The 21,762-nt window shown below is 39.4% G+C and overlaps 1 protein-coding gene across 1 annotated transcript in view; it reads left to right on the top strand.

Annotated features, from left to right (window-relative positions):
• GKN2 (gastrokine 2) overlaps positions 1-21,499 on the top strand; it is a 47,172-nt gene extending 25,673 nt beyond the window's left edge. Inside the window, exons 2-6 of the mRNA XM_042932539.1 lie at positions 16,426-16,476; positions 16,907-17,044; positions 19,066-19,176; positions 20,031-20,187; positions 21,317-21,499. Of these exons, the coding sequence (XP_042788473.1) occupies positions 16,426-16,476; positions 16,907-17,044; positions 19,066-19,176; positions 20,031-20,187; positions 21,317-21,399 (540 nt within the window). The 3' untranslated portion in view covers positions 21,400-21,499. The remainder of the gene's footprint in view (positions 1-16,425; positions 16,477-16,906; positions 17,045-19,065; positions 19,177-20,030; positions 20,188-21,316) is intronic.
• Positions 21,500-21,762: the final 263 nt, after the last annotated feature.

Genomic DNA, 21,762 nt, shown 5'->3' with positions numbered 1-21,762 from the left:
CTGCTTCCTTTCTAGGAGTCTCCTTTACCCTCGAGGCCTTAGTTTCCCTATGGGTAAAAGAGAAGAAGTTCCTCCTATATACAATATTATTTCAATGGCTCCAGAAACCAGAACTTCTTCCTCTATACTTGGTGTGGTATTTATGAATGTGGCAGAGTTGGGCGGTGGATGGAGGGTTAGGGGATCAACCCCAACCGCAAGACCCTTGTCTCGTCTAAGGCCAAAAGTCTTAAGGAAGTGTGAGCAAGTCTCTTGCTCCCTCCCACCTATGTTTGTATGTTTCTTGTCCTTCCATGGGAGAAAGACAGAACATGTGAATTTTTTTTGTCACCTCCATAGAACCTAGAATATACTGGCACATGCATGGTGCTCCCAATAACAATTAAAAAAAAAACAGAATTGCTTAAAGGGGGTGCTCAGGCTAGAAGAATTAAAAGAGCATTATGTTTACTTATTCTGATTTTTGGAGTCAGCTGAAGAGGTGCTGTCCTACATTGGTTGTGGTTACCTACCCAGGGAGTCCCAGAAGATGGTGTGGCCCAGTGCCCCAGGATTAGTGTGGGGCAAACCAGCCCATGGGTAAATAGGGCCTGCCCTGCCCACAGAGCTGGCTGCTGAGCCACATCACGGAGCAAGCCTCTATCATCATTTTATCTCAGGGCTCACACACCCAAGGTCTCATTTTACCCCACACCCTATCGTGTCAAGCTGGGTGGGAACTCCCTACATGTGGAACAAACAGTGAATGCAGTCTGCATGTGATATGCTCATCCCATAGATCTGGAGAGACTTTCAGAACTTCCCCCCAGAAATCAACCTTTTATTTTCCTTCTTTTTCTCTGAGTAGAAGGGAATGTTTACTTACAGGGCCCTTTCCATCATTAAGTCTCCTCATTCAAGATTCCTCTCCTGTGTAGACGTGTTAATGGGCGGACCTTGCAGTGATTAGCATCCATGACGTCCTTAGTAATCTTGCTTTTCCCTTTAACCCTTCCTCCATTTTCTAAAATTTAGGGTTCAGTTAGTTTTTGGCCTAGTTGACCTCCTCTATAATGTGTTGGCTTGAGTGTGGAAGCCCCTTCCTGCATAGATTCTTCTTCAGTTTCTTTGCCTTTATTGTTGTTTTCTGAGCACCCTTCACACCCGTTTGACATTCCTGTGACAGTCCCAAGTCAGGTGGTGACTGTGAGGTCTGAACACACTTGGCCCCCCTGGGGGAGTAGAAAACTCCTGCCTGCTCCCAAGGCCTCGCTGTACTGGCCTGCAGCTCAGACCCTCCTTATGGTTCCGTGGCTGCAGCTTCTAGGGCTGTGGCCAGTGCTCTATGGTGTCAAATATTCCATACGCACTTGTGGCCACAGGAACGTCATGTCTAAAAAAATAGCAATAAGGACGTGTAAAATAGCATATTACTAATCATTGCTAGAAAGCTTCTAATTCCAGAAAAGCCATGCTTATTACATAGTTGTTTTTGTATAGGAAAGAAATTCTTTTCAAATTACAGCAAAGTGGAGGAAGCTCTCCCCTGTGGCATCTTGGAGCCCTTCTTTTTTTGTTGTTTCCAAGAGACCACTGCTTTCCAAAATATATGTAACTCTGCCTTTCTGTCGTTGCTTGCGTGTCTGTCCAGTTGCATTTGCCAGAGCTTTGGGATCCTCTTCGAGGCAGCCCATGATATATTATGCCTCAGATCGGTCATTAACCTTGAGCGTTAGAGTATTTTGAACATGGTTTGGAAAATTCTCGCCAAAAGGTCTCCTGAGTGATGACATCACCTGTATAAAATATATGAAAATAGGGATAATGATAAAATTGATAAATAACTTCATTTTTCATCATCAGGAAGGGTAATCGAACCTGGTTAAGTACTTCTATCCTAAAAAGGAGTCGGAGAAAATATGACCGTATGAGGAACAGAATCACAAAGTGATAAGTAACATGTTTGCTTTTATAATTCTTTCATAGATAATTCAGAAATAAGAACAAGTATTCCCTGTTCAGTGTTCACCCTGAAGTAATTCAGAGAGAGTGGTGTAAAAACACTCACGCGGAAGGTGTGTTCCTTCAACCACAGCAGTGGGAAGGGAAGTGTGGGAAGAGCCCAACTCAACACGGGAAGATGCAAACCTGATCCCAAATGGGGAGGACCACCGTGCAGCAGCTGTGAGGGCCACGCCTGGGGCCCAGGTCTTGTGAGGACCCAGCACCCCCGCAATGAACTGCCTCCATGGCTTTCCTGGCAGAAGAAGGCCAAAGCAAAGGACTTGCCTTAGGGCCACTGAGCAGCAAAGCATGATTTTGTGAATCATTGTTTCGTGCAGGGTGACTTACCTGAAATGGTTTTCCTTTCTACATCCCAGGTCGAAAATATACACACGTGTATGTTTTCACTTCTGGAGGAACACATGCTCAGATGAACATATTGGATATTCAGAGGTATCTCAGGGAATTCTGAGCTCCCATGTTTATTCAATTATGTACTCTTCCTATCCACACCCCAGCCTCCAATTCCTGGAAATGCTTAACGAAACGTATCCACTGGGGCTTATTCTGGAGTGTACTTTTTCTTCTGAGATCCCACAGGGTTTAAATAAAGAGCCAACTCCCCTCATCCAGGCCAGGAAAAAATTTTTTCATTTGCTGCTCAGCAGTGGGTCACCAAGCCTATAATCCTTTTATTCATTTCCTCATACTGAAAAATAATTAATTAAATACAATTCGCCATGCTCCAGCTAATGCAGTGCCACAGAAGATTCAAAGTTGCCAAACAACCAGTGCTCATGCCCCAAGATCCTACAATCCATATGAGAGACAGGGCTGGCTTCCTGGACATGTGACCAGTGCAGTCACATGGCACTCACACTCAGAGCCCTATACGTTGAGTTTAATGCTTTGCAGTCACCATCTGGAAATTTTTCTTTTTGTTTTGTTTTGTTTTGTTTTGTTTTTGGTTTGTGTTTTATAACTAAATCCAATGGGACAACGGAGGAGGCACCAGAAAGTGGTTCCACTTTCTGTCTCTTCCACTGCTGATTCCCACCTTTCTCCATCAGGAAATGTCTTTTTTTCCTCAAATTTCAATATCTGCCTGTTGGTTTGCTACTTCTTTTTGGTTTGTATGGAAAATCTCCCCGATACTAAAAAAATGAACCAAAGCCAAACATAAAAACCTCCCCTTAACTCTGCCTTCTTCATATAGGAAGCTTATTTCTCCACTTCCCTTTACATCTCTTAAAAGAATCATGTAGATTTTCTGATTCCATTTCCTCACCTCCCAGGCACAGCTGGTGATGTTGGGACTCAGAGCGAGCAGGGCGGGGAGCCTGACCCTGAAACCTTGGATGTGTTGCAATTTGTTCAGTACTCATGTGACTAGACCTCTTTCTCCTTTTCGCTCTGATCATCTCTTCTTTTTTGAAATTCTCTTCTCTCTTAACATCTGTGACACGCCTTTCTCCTATTTGCTCTCCACTTGCTCCTTCCACCACCCGAACAATTGCTTGCTTCTCTTCTTCCATCTGTCCCTTTAATGTTGGTGTTGGACCTACCCTTGATCCTCCTCCCTCTTATTTTCCCTGGAAGCTCCTCCATTCTGAACACATCAGCCACCTCTATGTGATTGAAGAACAGATCAGACCCTACCAAGCTTCAGATATGAGTTTACAAATGTGCATATTAGATGACTCCAAACCAAAACATTTTCATTAGTTCCCCAACATGCTGTGTTTCTATAACTTATATTTACTTTCATAGCATTTTTAACTACTAGCGCATCAAGACAAGCACCTCAGCTGTCCTCAACTCTGCTTCCTCACCACCTCTCTCCCTTACACAATTGGTCCCCAGAGCCTGTAAATGCTACCTTTTCAGTGTTTCTTTTTAAAAATAATCAAAACCTTCCCCCCCGATCATAAAAGTAACTCATAGGAAATTGTGGAGAATATGGAAAATTATCAAAGCAAATAATAGACATATCATTTTGCAATGGAGAAATAATCTTCATTAACGTCGTACCATATTTTCTTTTAACTTTTTTTGAGCCTCTTTTGATCCATGTGTTATGTAGACGTATATCATTTTGGCTTCAAATATTTGGGGATTTTCCAGTTACCTTTCTGTTATTGATCACTAATTTAATTCCACTGTGGTCTGAGAATATGCCTTGTATGATTCTACTCTTTAAAATTGGTAAGGTGTGTTTTATGGCCCAGAATATGGTCTTTCTTGGTGAATGTTTCCTAAGAGCTTGAGAAGAATGTGTATACTGATGTTATGGAATGCAGTACTCTACAAATCAATTAGATGCAATTGATTGATGGTGCTGTTCAGTTCATCTATTTCCTTATTGATTTTCTGCCTGTTTGATCTATCAATACTGAAAAAGAGGTAGTAAAGTCTAGAAGAGTGGGTTTCTTTATTTCTCATTGCATTTCTCTTAAGTTTTTAACCTCTTGTATTTTGATACTCTTTTGTTAGGTACATGTGTATCAAAGATCATATCTTCCTGAAGAATTCACCCTTTTTATCCCTGATCATGTTTTTTTGTTGCTGTTGTTATTGTTCTGACGTCAGCTTTGTCTAAAATTAATATAAAAAAAGCACCTCTGCTTTTTAAAAAAATTAACATTAGATGGTATATCTTTCTTCACCTCTTTACTTTTAACCTATCTGTGTCTTTATATTAAAAGGGCTTTTTCTTTTGTATATAGCATATAGTTTGGTCTTCTTTTTATTTTTATTTGTTAAATTTTAAATTCCAGTATAGTTAACATACACGGTTACAATAGTTTCAGGTGTACAATTTAGTGACTCCACAATTCCATACATCACCCAGTGCTTATCACAACAAGTGCCCTCCTTAATCTCCATCACCTATTTCATCCATGCCGCCCCCTTCCCCCACCACTCCTCGGGCAACCATCAGTTTGTTCTCTATAGTTAAAAGTCTGTTTCTTGGCTTGTCTCTCTCTTTCTCTTTTTTCCCCTTCGTTCATTTGTTTTGTTTCTTAAATTCCGCATATGAGTGAAATCATATGGTATTTGTCTTTCTCTGACTGACTTATTTTGCTTAGTATGATACTCTCTAGGTCCATCCATGGAAATCCATCCTTGCAAATGGCAAGATTTCATTCCTTTTTAAGGCTGAATAATATTCTATTATATATTATTTTATATATACATAATAGATATCATATGTATATATACATACACACACACACACACATATATATATGTATATATATATAATATATATATATATATATACATATATATATGTATCAGTTGTTCTTTATCCATTCATCAATCAATGGACACTTTGGCTGCTTTCATATCTTGGTTATTGTGAATAATGCTGCTATAAACATAGGTGTGCAGTTATCCCTTTGACTTAGTGTTTTAGTATTCTTTGGGTAAATATCCAATAGTGTGACTTTTTGAGGAAATTCCATGCTGTCTTCCACAGTGGCTGCACCAGTTTGCATTCAGTTGGGCCCTATTTTTTGATCCATTCAAACAGTCTTTGTTTTCTACTTGGTGTATTTAGATCATTCACATTTAAGGGATTATAGGTATAGCTGGACTATTATCTACCATTTTTAACTGCTAGACAATCAAGATAGGTGTGTTTTGCACTTGTTGCCCTTGGTTTTTGTTTCTTCTTTTTCACCTTCTGTTTTTAAAAACAGTTTTATTTAATAGCCTTTTTTTTAAAACAGAAGTTTTAGGTTAACAGCAAAATTGAGCAGAAGGTACAGAGATTTCCTGTATACCCCCTGCTCCCACACATCCACAGCCTCTCCCATTATCAACATCAACATGAGTGGTGCATTTGTTACAACTGATGAACCTACACCAACAACTCATTATCACCCAAAGTCCAGACTTCAGTTAGTGAGTTCAAGCCCTGCATCAGGTTCGCTGCTGTCAGCACAGAGCCTGCTTTGAATCCCCTGTCCCTTTCTCTGTCTGCCCCTCCCCTGCTTGCACTCTCTCAAAAATAAACATAAAAAAAAAAGAAAATGTCCCACAGTTCTTGGATATGCTCCACCATCTTTTCTTTTAGTTCTTTTCTTCTCTTCATGTTTCATTGTTTGTTGAAAGCAGGACATAAGGTATCAGGATTTGAGGTAAATAAGCCTTTTGCATGAGGCTTTATGTCAATGTAGCTGGAGTTGGGCTCTGTTAACTGTTTGCTGTTGCTAAGATTTGCTCCTCAGGGGCTTTAAATTTCTTTAGTCCCATAGTTTTTGTCCCCACCCCCCCTCACCTTTGTGTTTCTCTAAAATCTTCTTCTTAAATAGAGTCTGTGCCTTGCAGTGTTTTAAAGCTGTAATTCACTGTTGTGAAACTTGAACCCTGTTAACGAAGTAGTAAGAAGTTGCAAAAGAGAAGCATTCTATAATTTGAATCTCAGTCTTTTAGTGGGCCTGAGTCTTTGGGCCGTGACCTTCACAAGTGTTTCTTAGCCTTTTTTTTTTTTTTTAAGTTTACTTATTTATTTATTGACAGAGAGAGAGAGAGAGGATCAGAGAGAGAGAGGGAGAGAGAGAATCCCAGGCTGGCAGCACAGAGCCCGATGTGGGGCTCAAACTCAGAAACTGTGAAATCATGACCTGAGCCTAAGTCAAGAGTCGGACACTTAACCGACTGAGCCACCCAGGCACCCCAGGTTTTTCTTTTCTTATTTTCCTTAGATGAGATGAAACAAGAAAGCGAGAGGGCACTGGAGTTGGGTATTTGCCCTTTTCTATCTAGATGAGATAAGGCTCTGGAGAAATTTTTTTCACTGGAGATCAGGTCTTGCTGTAGAGAATGTTCTTGGCATATTTCAAAATGGTTACTTTTCCTCTCTCCCTGACAGAGAACCGAGGTGGTTTTCTTGTCTTTTCACCATGAGAACCTGGTATGGTTCCCGGAGTGAAAACCCACAAATGGTTTTGGTGTTCAGGAATTTGTCACTCTCACCCTGGTCCACACTCAGACTTCAAAAGCTTGTGAAAATTACCACTTAGATGTTCCCATCAGTTTGGCTCTGGTGGCTTCAGCTTCAGGTACTCTTATCTCAGCTGTGATTCTTTGTGTTCACCTGTCTCTTCCGATTTTGCCATGGCAGTGTGCCCAGTGACTTCAATTCTCTGATGGGTTCAAGGAAAGTTGGTTGATCTTCATTTGGCTTATTTCTTGCAAGGAGAGGAGTGGTCACATCTAAGCACTATTATATGTTGGAATGAAAACCTGAAGTTGCATGTTTTTTTAAATCTGATTTTTAGTATGTGCACGCATATGTTGAGTGTGTGGGTTTTATAGAATTAAAACCAGTGGTAACTTATTAAATTATTGAATTTCAGTTTCTTAATAATTAGTGGTATTGAATGTTTTTTATTTATAAAAAATATTTATTTATAATAAATAGTGACCAATAAATTGACAACATTTACTGTGAACCCACCATGTCAGCTGCTATTCCAAGTCTTTAGATGCATGACCTCCTTTAATCTTTACAGCAACCTTGTAAGGAGCCATTTTATTGCTTTTTACCTACAGATCAGGGTATTGAGGTACACAGAGACCAAATAACTTGCCAAAGATCACACAGGGAGTACCTAAAAAATTGAAATTCAGGCAGAATGTCAGAAGCCTCAACTCTTAACCATCTCCTCTTACTTTGCTCCCTCAAAGCAGGTCATTGCTCATTAAAAAAAAAATTACCTGTGTTCATTTTTTTCTCCTGTGGATTTAGAAAACATTTAGTAAGTTGAGAATAGTACCATTTGTTTCTGTTATATGTTGAATATTTCAGTTTTCAATTTGTTTTTATTTTTTATTTTTATTTTTTTTAAACATTTATTTATTTTTCAGACAGAGAGAGACAGAGCATGAACGGGGGAGGGTCAGAGAGGGAGGGAGACACAGAATCTGAAACAGGCTCCAGGCTCTGAGCTGTCAGCACAGAGCCCCACGCAGGGCTCGAACTCACGGACCGCGAGATCGTGACCTGAGCTGAAGTCGGCCGCTTAACCGACTGAGCCACCCAGGCGCCCCTCAGTTTGTTTTTAAATGTTGCTTATATTTTTATACTTAATGAATAGTATTTTCCTAATCAGGTTTATTGAAATAGAATTTATAAACAGTAAAGTTTATCCTTACGACTCTATGGTTCTGTGTTCTAGCAAATGCACACAGTGATGAACCACCAGGAAAACAAGTGCAGAACATGAGCCACCCCCAAAGCTTCCCTGTGCCCTTTAGAGCCAATCTTACCCCTCATCCTTAGCCCCTGTCAACCACTCATCTGTTTCCTGCCCTTTTACTCTTACCTTTCCAAATTGTCATATAAATGGGATTAAACAGTAGGGAGCCTTTTTTGTTATTGCTATTTTCACTCAGTATAATGCATTTAAGATTCAACTATGTCATGTATCATTGGGTTGGTCCTTTATTATTGTTTCATTATACAAACATATCACAGTTTAACTCTCCAATCACCTGTTGAAAGGCATTTGGGTTGTTTCCTAAACTCGGTGATTACAAATCAAGCTATTACAAATATTCACCCAGAGGTTCCAATGTGCACGTATAGTTTTGCTTCCCTTGGTTAAACACCTAGAGTGAGTTTTCTGGGTCTTATGATAATTACATCAACTTTATGAGCAATTGCCAAAGGGTTTTTCAAAGTGGTCATAATATCTTGAATTTTATTCGCTCCAAATCTTTGACAACACTTGGAATGTTCACTCTTGTTTGCTTGTTTGTGGTTTTTAGCCATTCAAAATAGGTGTATGGTGGTTTTAATTTGCATTTCCCTGATTACCAATGAGGTTAAGCATCTTTTTATATACCTATTTGCCATCTGTATACCTTCTTGGTAAACCACCATATAAATCTTTTGCCTATTTTATTTTTAAGTTTATTTATTTATTTTGAAAGAGAGAGAGAACCTGTGGGGGAGGGGCAGAGAGAGAAGGGGACAGGGGATCCGAAGCGGGCTCTGTGCTGACAGCAGTGAACCTGATGCAGGGTGGAACTCACTATGAGATCATGATCTGAGCTAAAGTCAGATGCTCAACTGACTGAGCCACCCAGGCATGCTTGCATGTGTGAGCAGGGGAGGGGCTGAGAGAGAAGGAGGGAGAGAATCCCAAGCAGGCTCCACGCTCAGTGTGAAGCCCCACATGGGGCTTGATCTCACAACCGTGAAATCATCACGACTTGAGCCGAAATCAAGAGTCGGACACTTAACCAACTGAGCCACCCAGGTACCCTTTGTGGCAAAGTTTTTTTTTTAAGTTTATTTATTTATTTTTTTGAAAATAAACCACATAAGTGGGGGAGGGGCAGAGAGAAGGAGAGACAGAATCCCAAGCAGACTCCGTGACATCAGCGCAGAGCCCAATACAAGGTTGCATCTCAGGAGCTGTGAGATCATGACCTGAGCCAAGATCAAGAGTAACTGACTGAGCCACCCAGGCACCCTGGAAAGTTTTTAACTACAAATTCAATTTCTTTGATTGATATAGGCTCACTCAAGGTATTTATTTCTTCTTGAGTAAATTTTGATAGTTTGTGGTTTTTAAGAATTTTGTCTATTTCATTTAGATTGTTGACTTCATGTGATTGTTGATTTTGGACATAAAGTTGTTTGGAATATTCTCTTATTATTCTTTTAATGGGTATAAAATCAGCACTGATGTATTGATGCTCCCTTTTTATTGCTGGTATTAATAATTCATGCCTTTTTTCTCTTGAACAGTCTGGCTAGAGATTTATCGATTGATCACTTAAACCATTGGCATTTTTCATTGATTTTTTTCCTGATTTTTCTATAATCAATTTCATTTATTTCTGTCCTTATCTTTATTATTTCTTGTTTTGTGCTTGCTTTAGGTTTAATTTGATATTTGTTTTCATGTTTCTTAAGGTGAATACTTTGATCATTTATTTTAGGCCTTTTTTTTTCCGATATGAGTATTCAGTGCTAAGATTTTCTCTGTATCCACAAATTCTCATATGTTGCATATTCACTTCCTTAACTTCAAAATATTTTCTAATTTCCTTGTGACTACCTCTTTAACCCATGATTTATTTGGAAGTGGTTTTTTAAAAAGTGTTCAGATAATTAGGGATTTTCCAGATATCTTAGTTCCATTTATATTTAATTTAGTAAAGCTTCTTGAATTTGCAATTATTTAATAATTTACAAGTTTGAACATGTTTTACTTATGAAAATAGTTTAATAATATTGGGTAAATTTTATTGCAAGCTCACTCTGCGCCAGTGACTACTATAAGTATGTTGTGTATATGAGCTCATCCACGTTCCCAAGGATGCTCTGAAGAGGCACTTTGTTCTCCTTCTGTCCTCACGAAGATTTTGCAGCACATGGTGAGAAATTAGAGAACTCGAAATTCAAATCTGGGCAGAGTGTTTTCCGAGCTTCACTCTGTATCATCTCCTATTAATGCCCCTTCCTGTAATCAGGTTATTTGCCCATTAAAAAACATTGCATGCATTCACTATTTTCTTTTGAATTTGTAAAAGCCATTTATAACTTGAAACTATTACTTTTTGGAGATTTTTAATAAACATTTGGCTGTTTATTTAATAATAAAAATAAGAAAGGTTATTCAATCCTAAAAAAATAAACAAAGAAAATATTACTCTTTGTCTCTCGTATGTGTTAAAAGTATTTTTCCTGAGTTTTAAGTGTGCCTTTAATTTTCTTTAATGTTTATTTACTTTTGAGAGAGAGAGAGACACAGAGCAGAAGTGGGGGAGGGGCAGAGAGAGAGGGAGACACAGAATCCGAAGCAGGCTCCAGGCTCTGAGCTGTCAGCACAAAGCCTGAAGTGGGGCTTGAACTCATGAACTGTGAGATCATGAGCTGAGCCGAAGTCGGATGCTTAACTGACTAAGCCACCCAGGTGTCCCAAATGTGCCTTTAATTTTTTTTAAATAACTAATGATCATTTATTATTAGTGAGGCTTATACATTTTTTTCTTGTGATATATTCCAATACTTTTAGGCTTAGGAAATCTTTCGCATTGTGAAAATCAGATCAAAGTTCACCTGTATTTTCCTCTAGTTTGTTCCTTTTTCCTTTTGTTTTTGACTTCTTTTATTATATGTACAATGCTTATATGTATTTAAAAAATTAACTTGGAATTAATTTTTTTCTTATGGTAGGATCTACATTAGCTTGCCTAAATAACTACACCCTCATCCCAGGGCCATTTAGAATTGAAACTCTTTTCCCCCCTAACAGCAGGTTTTCAGCCCTTTCTTAGATACGGCAAAAATGACCTGGTAATGAATTCATTGGCTGCACCATGATAAAGAATGGCCAGAGTCATAATAAAGAAAAGATTATAAAAAACAAGGTAAGAGTTAAAGTGGATTTCAACTTACATAAAGGTAACTAACCCAGTAAATAGGTGGAAATAAATGGATTTACTATTTGGTTTGAACAACAAAATAGTAAGAAAAAGACATTAACTAAGGATGTGTTTAAGATACTTTCAGATATAAATGAAGGCATTAAATTTGTAAAAAAGAACAATAAATTATGAGAATAAAATTGGCAGAAATAGAACAGCATATTACTGTGGAAAAGAACAAACTAGGAACATTGCAACCATGCTGATATCGTGTTTCACATCAGCAACAGTGGATGCCAGAAAGCAATGGAGTAACATCTTTAAAGTGCTAGAAGGAAAATACCTGTCAACCTATAACTACAATTCTAAAGTGAGAAGAAAATAAAGACATTTTCTACTGATTCAAAAGGGCACATGAACCCCAACGTTTATAGCAGCACTATCAACAATAGCCAAATTATGGAAACAGCTCAAATGTCCATTGACTGATGAATGGATAAAGAAATGGTATATATATATATATATATATATATATACACACACACACAGTGGAATATACAGTGGAATATTACTCTGCCATCAAAAAGAATGAAATCTTGCCATTTGCAATGACATGGATGAAGCTAGAATGCATTATGCTAAGTAAAATAAGTCAGTCAGAGAAAGACAAATACCATATGATTTTACTCATGTGTAGAATTTAAGAAACAAAACGGATGAACATAGGAGAAGGGAAGGAAAAATAAAACAAGATTAAAAAAGAGAGAGAGGCAAACCATAGGAAACTCGTAACCATAGATAGCAAACTGAGGGTTGCTGGAGGGGAGATGGGTGGGGAAATGGGCTAGATGGATGATGGGCATTAAGGAGGGTACTTGTGATGAGCACTGGGTGTTGTATGTAAGTAATGAATCACTAGATTCTACTCCTGAAACCAACAATATGCTAACTTGAATTTAAATAAAATCTTGTTGGGGGTGGGGCGCCTGGGTGGCTTAGTCGGTTAAGCGTCCAACTTCTGCTCAGGTCATGATCTTGTGGTTTATGATTTCAAGTGCCACATTGGGCTCCACACAGATAGTGCAGAGCCTACTTGGAATTCTCTCTCTCTCCCTCTGTCTCTGCCCCTCCCCTGCCTGTGCTCTCTCTTTCAAAATAAACAAACTTTAAAAAAAATTTTTTTTAATAAATACAATATTGGATGATAAAAACATAAAGGTATTTTTAAACTTAAAAAGACAAAAAAAATTAGTATCTATTGGATCTCAATAAAAGAACTATAAAAGATATACTTAAGCCAAGAGGAAACAAACCTTGGGGGATATAAAAAATGAGAATTAGCACAAAAATTTGATTAATTTAATTATCTATTGATGGGAAACAAGTATTTTTGTGCTATTTTTTAAAGGTGAAAGTAAGGGGCGCCTGGGTGGCTCTGTCGGTTAAGCATCTGACTTCGGCTCAGGTCATGATTTCGCAGTTGGTCGCAGTTGGTGAGTTCAAACCCTGCATCTGGCTCTGTGCTGACAGCTGGGAGCCTGGAGCCTGCTTCAGACTCCATGTCTCCCTCTCTCTGCCCCTCCTCCACTCACACTCTGTCTCTCTTTCAAAAATAAACATTAAAAAAAATAAAAATAAATTAATAAAGGTGAAGGTAAAATGCTGCACAAATATACCAATATGGGGATGGAAAAATGCTCAGTAATTAGTCAAATGTTACTGAGTTCTTGTCTTTGTTGAGAAGACGAAAATGCAGGATACCTTTTGGATTGTAAGGAATGTGATAAATTAAGTATGCATGCTAGAATATCAAAGTTAGAACTAAATAATAAAAAAGTTGAAAACTTCCAGAAATAAAAGGGGAAAAAAGAATGTGAAGTCTTTATCAATACAAAGAAGGCAGACAAAGATAGGAAGAAATGCAAGTGTGTAATACCTCTGTCTGCCTCAGGTGTGGGAGCTGGCTTGATTTTGGGGGGCTTGGGAACCAGATATGGGAGAAAATTTGCAATTGTACTACAACACTATAATCCTTCTTGCTGCCAGTATCTCAAAAAGATTTAATAAAGCAGCACGTTTTACATGCACACCAGCTAACCAGCCAGGGGGGGGAACTCCAGTAAAGTCGGTAACCCCCAAAATGCCCAATGTCTGCTTTTGAAAAACCTCTTATTTTAAGCAGCTAGTTAGGAAGTGATTCCAGCTGTAGAACAGGAACATCATTTACGTTATTTCTCTGCTGACCATAGTGATTCTCAATATTTAACAGTTTTGTCATTTACAGGTACTGTTTGTTTTTGTATTTCCCCGCCTTCTGAATTAATGATTCTACCGTAACACTAGCCAAATTTTGTTTTTATCGTGGCATTATAAAAATTACACAAATCCAACTTTATTCTATTTTTTTTGAATCTGAGGAATTTTCAGTGCATTTCAGGATAACTAGAGATATTTAACACAGTTTTTATGGAGTTTTGGGCAATGCTACATGTAAAAATTTGGCTAATCCTGGTAATTGGGCAGAGTGCTATCTGAATCTTGTTTCTCATGAATCTCTGGAAATTGGGACCAACTTCAAAAGGGAGAAGAAATAAGGTCATAGGGACCCCCTCCCCCAGCCAGTGTTCAACTCTTGTCTTATGTCCAGTCTTTGGGCAGAAGAATTCAAAATGCAGGACAGACCCGAAAAGACATTGAAGATTCTTAAGGGAGGACTTTAACATTAGGGGCAGATAGTAGGACTGTGTCCTTGTATGTCTATAAGATGTTGGTGTAGAACAAGCATCCTGTAATATTTTTAAAGGGTGGAAATTGAAATCTTAACTGCAACATAATGCAGATAAGCAAGGAATATTTACTGAGTGACCAAGTGGTAAATTTTTACTACTGACTAATGAACTTTATTGATATCAGGTTATGTGACTGGGTCTCAATCCTGATAAAGGTGTTTGCTGGGGTGTGTCAGATATATGGACATGGCCTTTTCCAAATTAATTGTTCTGGAAAGAGATTTCCACACCTTAAAGCTAATATAAAGTGTGGAAGTTGCACCGGTAGCCTCACTTGCTTGGGCACCTTCTTCCCATCAGGCAAAATGAAAATCCTCGTGAGTATTTGTTTATGCTTCTTTATACTCTTGTGGTGGCTCTTGCATAGAATGTTCAAATCCAATGTGCCTTTGATTTCAGAAGACTTAGATGAACACTGTGCATGCTTCTAAGCTTCTATGATTGAATTAAATAGTGTCTTTGGCAGTGATAGTGTTGAATATTAAGTCAGATATTTACTTGTCCATCGTCTATTTTCTGAGATGTTTATTTAAAAATGCAAGGAAAGAGTTTGGAAATACCTAGAGAATTTTAATTTGGAGAGTTTTAAATAATTATTAGCTTGGGAAGATTGTAGGCATTTTAGGACAGCAACATTTACTATTTAAAAAAGAAGTGGTAATTAAAAAAAAGATAATAGCTGTCATTTTTCTAAGTGCATACTAGGTCCTATGCTACACACTTCACATAAATACTTTGATCTATTCACTCCACAACTCTGTGAGCTGAGTAGTATTACCCCATTCCACAGATGAGGAGACTGAGGCACAGAGGAATGTGATTTTCCCATGCCAGTAAATGTGAGGTTTAGACTTGAAATGTACCCCTCGCAGACCCCACTGGCAGGAACATTCCTGCTATGACCACCTCTCCTCCTGCCAATCCCAGCCCTGGTCTCAGTCTCCCATGGTTCCACACTGCTGTGCTCCATGAACAGAGGACTGTGTTTTGATCCAGAATAGAACTCCTTTCCCCAGTCATTTATCCCCTATTTTCATTTAGTTGTTGAGGGAAAAAGCAAAATGATAAGTTCCTCCCCATCAAGTGTTCAAGATGGTTGACTTAAAAAGTTCCCTCTCCCCAGGCGTCTCTTGATTTTCTAAGAGGAGATCTATCACCGAAACAAAGCTGTAACCGTGGTGTATTAATCATGATGTTGGGTGGGTGGTTATTTGGGGGCAGGGGACACTTTTTGAGCTTTCTCTAATTATATCACTATGGTGGTCAGTCCTCCACCCATCTGTTGAAACCTCTGTAGACCCATTTTATAGTATCCAGAGGAGCATCAAAGGTTACTAGAGCTGGCCTGGAGTCAGAGAAGGTATGTGGCTATGCAGGTAGGCAGGTTGGATATCTCCACACAGGTTTTCGTCAGACACTTCACCCCCAGTCATCAGAAGAGAAATGTTATTGGTGATTGTTAGGGGAGTAGAAAAGTCCTACTGATGGTTCTTAAAAATATCTGCTTCCCTGCAGATTCCCTTCATAAACGGTTTGCAATGAAAGTGCCATACACTGTGATGTTCAGAAAAGAGAGCACAAAACTAGGATCAACATGTTGGATAACTCTTAACATAACTACAGCAAAATTTCAGAACTGCCTCAGTGTCAGCCTCAGCCGGTTAACCTAACATTTATTTGTCTGATGGCATCACTAAGAAGAATATAGAACTTTCCTTGATGTCAGCCTCAAAAATTAACCATGCCTCCAAGCACCCTATTGTCATGTTTTCCTTGGGAATCCATTGTATTTCTGTCACCCATGAATCCATTTTAAATCTATTTTCCCCTCTCCACCCCAAGGAATTAAGTAATTCTTTTTTTGACCAGAAAACACAACTTGACTCCTATAATCCAAATCTAGTGTGGCTCACACCAGGGTATTCCCATAGTAAAATAAATCCTTCCTCACTATTCACCTGCTCCAAGTTGTTCTTGACGTAAGAACATATGCTACCTAGAAGATTATAATGTTGGGAAGCGTTGGGAATTGGGTATTAAAGGTAGAATCTTATGTTTGACAAATAGCATAAACTCTATAAATGTCTGTCAAATGAGTGAATGCGTTTTCACATTTTGGAAATGTACTGTTGACCATTCATGACCACCCACTTGTGTCTCTAGGTGTGAGATACTTTGTGAGATACTTGTATTTGTCCTGTCCAGTGTCTCCTTATGTCTTTGCCCTCAGTGGAATGGATGCAACTGGTCTGTTTTTCAGGTGGTATGCCTGGTGCTGGCCATCTTTGGGACACAATCTCATGGATACGAGGTAAGTTGGTTCATTATGGACTTTATATCTTGGAGATATTGGGAGAAGAAAAGGAAGATACAAGATAATCTGAAGGACAGGAGAGAGCCCTGTTTGGGACGGAATCCTAGAAATACCCAATAGTGCAATCAATAAGGTTGGTTATTTCTAACTGGAATGCCTTCAAAAATGCAACCCATTGCTGTAAAATGTGGTCAATTTCATTTCTCCTGTGATGTCATTACTTCTCCCATATATAACATAGTAAACGATGAAGAAGAGCCTCATATTCTTATTTAAGCATGGGCTTTTGGTATAGGATGCCAGGGAAGAGGTTTCAGGCTTCGATCTCCCATTCACAGCAAGTGGATGACTTTATTTTACCTGGTGGGTTGCCTTTCCAATGCATATGATTTATGGAGAAACCATTATGTCTTTGTTGTTAATCTAGGTTTATAACATCATCAGCCCAAACAATAATGGCGGCAATCTTCAGGAGACAGTGACAGTTGACAATGAAAAAAATTTCGCCATCATTAACATCCATGCAGGATCATGCTCCTCTACCACGATTTTTGACTATAAACATGTAAGCAGCAAGGGAATTTTTGCATTCCCCAAGACTGGGTTTCTCAAGGATGATGGGGTAGCCATTTCCTATGCATCTGAATTCCAAGAACTATCCTGGCAATGCTTTCAGAATTTTCTGACTTCTCCTTTTCCCTTTAGATAACCAAGCAATTGATGGAAAAACAAACAAAACCATTTCTAAAAAAAAAGTGTGACGGGAAACATACACACTTGCTTGACCTTTTCAGGTGGAAATTGGAAGCATAATGATATTGTCTCACTACAGGCTCAGAAAGTGCCTAGAAGGGTGACCAAGCCCAAAGCAAGCCCTGGCACACTCAAAAATATTCATTGAATGAATAAATGAATGACTTAGGGCTTCTAATACAGACACTTATGCAGAAAAAGAATGATTATAGAATAAACCATCACAGAATAGCAGAAATCCAGAACAACTGTACACATTTAACTATGTAAGTAGGATATGCAATAAATCATACTTCTTCGGGAAGAAGGAAAGCATGTTAACCAACAACTCCAAACTATTTTCAAGTTTCAGTTGCTGGTATTAACAACAAGTTTCAAACGTGCTCAGAAAGGTTATTCGGTCCTTTATCTATTTATTTGTTTGTTTGTTTTCCATTTGGACCACCTGACTAGGGACCTGCAGGAGAGAGCTATGTGCTGTGGTTGTAGTCCCTCTGACCGACCATTTGAACACGCTTTCCTTCTCCTTTTCTTGTAGAAACCTCCTTACTTCCTCCCCCTCATCGGCGTTGGGAGTTCTAGGACACATTTGAAAGTATAGAATCTTTGGAAGATACAGTTTTAAAGGAAGCTGTACTGAAGTTGTTTTTAAAAACAGATTTCAAGGAAATCCCCAAAAGGTCTTTAAAAAAAAAAGAGTGGTAAAGACTTGGTTTAAGCCTTTTCAACTGTCATCAGGCTTTGCCTCAGTCTATTTTTGAATTTTAGGAACTGTCAGTTTGTGAGAATTGAAAAATAGGAACTAGAAGAATTTGTTTTTTTAATTACTTACAGCCTCACAGACTGTATAATTATTTGGAACTCCATAGAGAGAATTCCATTCAGGATGAAGCTTAGATGGCTTCTGGTTCCTTCTGGCTCCACGGGCCCCACGCACCATTGCTGTTTTCATCCTACCTTCCTCCAGCTCATATCTGTCTGGCCAGCTTGGGTCTGAGGTGGAGAAAGGATGGAGAGAAGACAGTGAAGGAGGGGAGAATAGATGAAGCATGTGTGTGTGTGTTAGCGGTAAGTTATGTCAAGGACAGCAGCGCTGTCCAGTAGAAATTTCTACGATGGTGGAAATGTCCTGTATCTACATTTTCCAGTAGAGAAGCTACTGGCTGCTTGTGGTTACTGAGCACGTGAGATATGTGACAGAGGAAATACGTTTTAAATTTTCTTTAACTTGAATTTAAATTTAAATAGCACATGTGGCTAGTAATTAACATATTGGAAAGCACAGTTCTAAAGAATACTGAATTTACTCCAAATTGAGGAAAAGGCAGAACAACATCAACAGAAAGAGACAGAGAGTTGCTTCTTCTTTTTTAAAAAAAAATATTTATTTATTTTTGAGAGAGAGAGAGCACAAGCAGGGGAGGGACGGGGGTAGGAGGGGGTCAGAGGATCCGAAGGGGGCTCTGCGCTGACAACAGGGAGCCCATTGTGGGGCCCGAACTCACAAAGTGTGAGATCATGACCTGAGCTGAAGTCAGACGCACACGGACTGAGCCACCCAGGCTTCCAGAGAGCTGATGCTTCTTAATTGTTAAACCCAAACTACAGGCCCTCGTTGCAAAGCATGACAAGTGGGGTGCACAATTTTAGAGATAGAAAGGGCAAGGGAAAAAAACAAAACTACCGTGTAAAAGAAGTCATGGCTGGAATGGATTGCAGATTGAAAAGCAGTCATTGGCACTCATTGTTCAAGCTCAAGGCTCAAATGCCATCCCCACCAGTTCAGAACCCAGGGAACCAGGAAGGCCAGTAACTGTGCTCTTGCTGTCTCAGGGCTACATCGCATCCAGGGTGCTCTCCCGAAGAGCCTGCTACATCCTGGACATGAAACATAAAGCCATCCCTGCTCTGGACCAACTAAAACGATACATCTATGAGAGGAAGGTAACTCTGCGGTACCCTTGCATATTTCCTGTTCTTGAGCAGGGGAAAACTGGTACCTGTACGGGAACAAAGAGAGTAAGGGGGAAGATCATGATATATATCTTACCATGGTTATGTACTTTCCACCTGTTTTTGGGAGCAGGAGTGCATCTCTTAGCTTGATTTCTTTTTTTTTTTTTTTTTAAAGGTTATTTATTTATTCTGAGAGAGAGAGAGCAAGGGAAGGACAGAGAATAAGGGGGAGAGAGAGAATCACAAGCAGGCTCCATGCTGTCAGCACTGATCCCGATGCTGGACTGGAGCTCACAAACCATGAGATCATGACCTGAGCTGAAATCAAGAGTTGGAAGTTTAATCCACTGAGCCCCCCAGGCACCCCTCTTAGCTTGACTTCTACCATACAGCCCCCGATACAAGAGCCTATAATAAATTCCAGTGTTTTTGTAGAAAGGACTGAACAGCAGGACTCTCAGAAATAGTGATTGGCAGAAAAATGAGTGAAGTTATAATATCCAACAACATGAAGGTGCAAAGAAACAATACAGGGTAGTGAGAATAAGCAAACCCTACACAAGGCTAGGAACCTGGTGTTTAATTCTCCCTCTCTAATTTCCCATCTGTGCTACCTTTGCCGTGGGATTTACCCTCTCTGGGTTTTATTGTCGCCAGCAGTAAAATAACATTGGTAATAATGAGGTCCCTCTGCAGACTAAGTGCTCAGAAAGTGATGGTATCTTGAGATTCCCGACCGACTTCTGCTTAATTAAACGAAAAAGAAAAAGTCAGTTTAGCATAAGGCACACATGTTGATGTCAGCTTACTTTATCCTATCCCCTCCTACCATACTACTGTAGGCTCTGACAAACATGTACTCGGACAAATACATCTGGGTCAAGTACAGCCCACTGCAGTCTCTGATCACTCATGTAGACTGGTTCCTGTTCGGCTCCCCCATCAAGCAGCTCTGCAGTCATGTCCCCCTGTATAAGGGAGACGTGGTGGAGAAGACACGTGAGTACCAATAAATTAATCCTTCATCACGTATTTTCTGAAAGCTCCAATATGCGAGGCGCTCTGCTAGGTGTTGTGTGACATGCAAATCAACGTGGAACATGACCCAATTCGGTTTACTTTGGGAATTTCATACCCCTGCCATGTGTGGAAATTGTGCTAAATGTTAGGGAGATGCAGAAACGAATACAACTCTGCCCCTAAGGAACACATAGTCTGGTGGAGAAGTTGATGGGTTAACATAGAGGACGAAATTTAAAAATGTCCTGGGTGCCAAGGAAAAACTATTGTATTCTCTAATATGAGGCATGGTGACCAGAGTCAATAAAACAGTACTGTATACTTGAAAGTTGCTGAGAGTAGATCTTAAGCATTCTTACCACACACACATACAAACAAGTTACTTACGTTAACTCTGTGAGGTGATGGATGTGTTATCTTGATCTTGGTGATCATTCTATAATATGCATGTATATCAAATCATCACCTTGTACACTTTAAATGCATGCAAATACATTTGTCAATTATTCTTCAAAAAAGTTTTAAAAAACATTTAGGAATCTAGGATAGTCTTAGAAAGCGCAAGCAGAGTGCACTGACCAACAGGTAGAAAGCCCTGATTCATCCAGGTAACGTGTATCACTACAGTCATTACTAGCATTTTATGCAAAGTTTCCAAACACAGGAGAGTGGCCAGAGGGAAAGAGAGGCCAGGCCACAGATGGAGAACGCGAAAAGGTAAACTCCCCAGAACAGTAGAAGGTAGAGAAAAAAGACAATAATTAGCATTTATGACATTTTTACCCTCCAGGAAAAAAAATTTAAGACATTTTTCTTTTGATAGGGGTCATTAGTACTCATAAGTAAAAGCACACAGGCAGGTCCCCAATGCAGAATGTCACAGCATCAATCAAAGAGAGCCAGAAAGCACTTCTAGGAATTGTCAGTCTTCTTTAAGTTAAGCTATTACTATCCTTTGCAATACAAGGATAGCTAAAAACTTGGGGATCATGAAAATACATGTACAGCCCCACCCCCGGTCAAAACATGAACAAAAAGACATTGGTTTGCTGCGCTCTAATAATATATTTCTTAGTGCTCTTTCTTTAAAAATGTCTCCCTTTTTCAGATGACATCCGTGCTGAAGCCTGCGCAAAGACCGGACTCCTGGGTATCCTTGGAATCTCCATCTGCGCGGGCACTGACGCTTAGGCACCGAGCCCACTGGCGTCATCTTTTCAAAGACACAGCCCCTTGGTTTCCACTCAGCAGCCAAATTAAGCTCTTTCCCAACACCCTAACTAATGTTGAGACTCAGTAGTAAAACATAAATCCTATATTTCCAGATATATGGGTGTTTGCTTTTTTTTGTAAACAGCAACGGGAAGCCAAACAATGTTGATGTCAACCTACAGAAGGAAAGAATTTGCCAGAACTTCAAGTGAAGCACAAAAGGTGCGAAAGCTCCCAGATAATAACGCTGAGTCATTGCAGGCTGGTCTGCTGGGTGCAAGTGTACGTCTTGTCTCTGCCCACCAGACCAGCCACCCATCTGTCCACCAAAATGAAGGGAGT

The sequence above is a fragment of the Panthera leo genome, chromosome A3 (genome assembly GCF_018350215.1).
Source record: "Panthera leo isolate Ple1 chromosome A3, P.leo_Ple1_pat1.1, whole genome shotgun sequence".
Classification (NCBI taxonomy): Eukaryota; Metazoa; Chordata; class Mammalia; order Carnivora; family Felidae; genus Panthera; species Panthera leo.
This window is presented reverse-complemented; position numbering and strand designations above follow the sequence as displayed.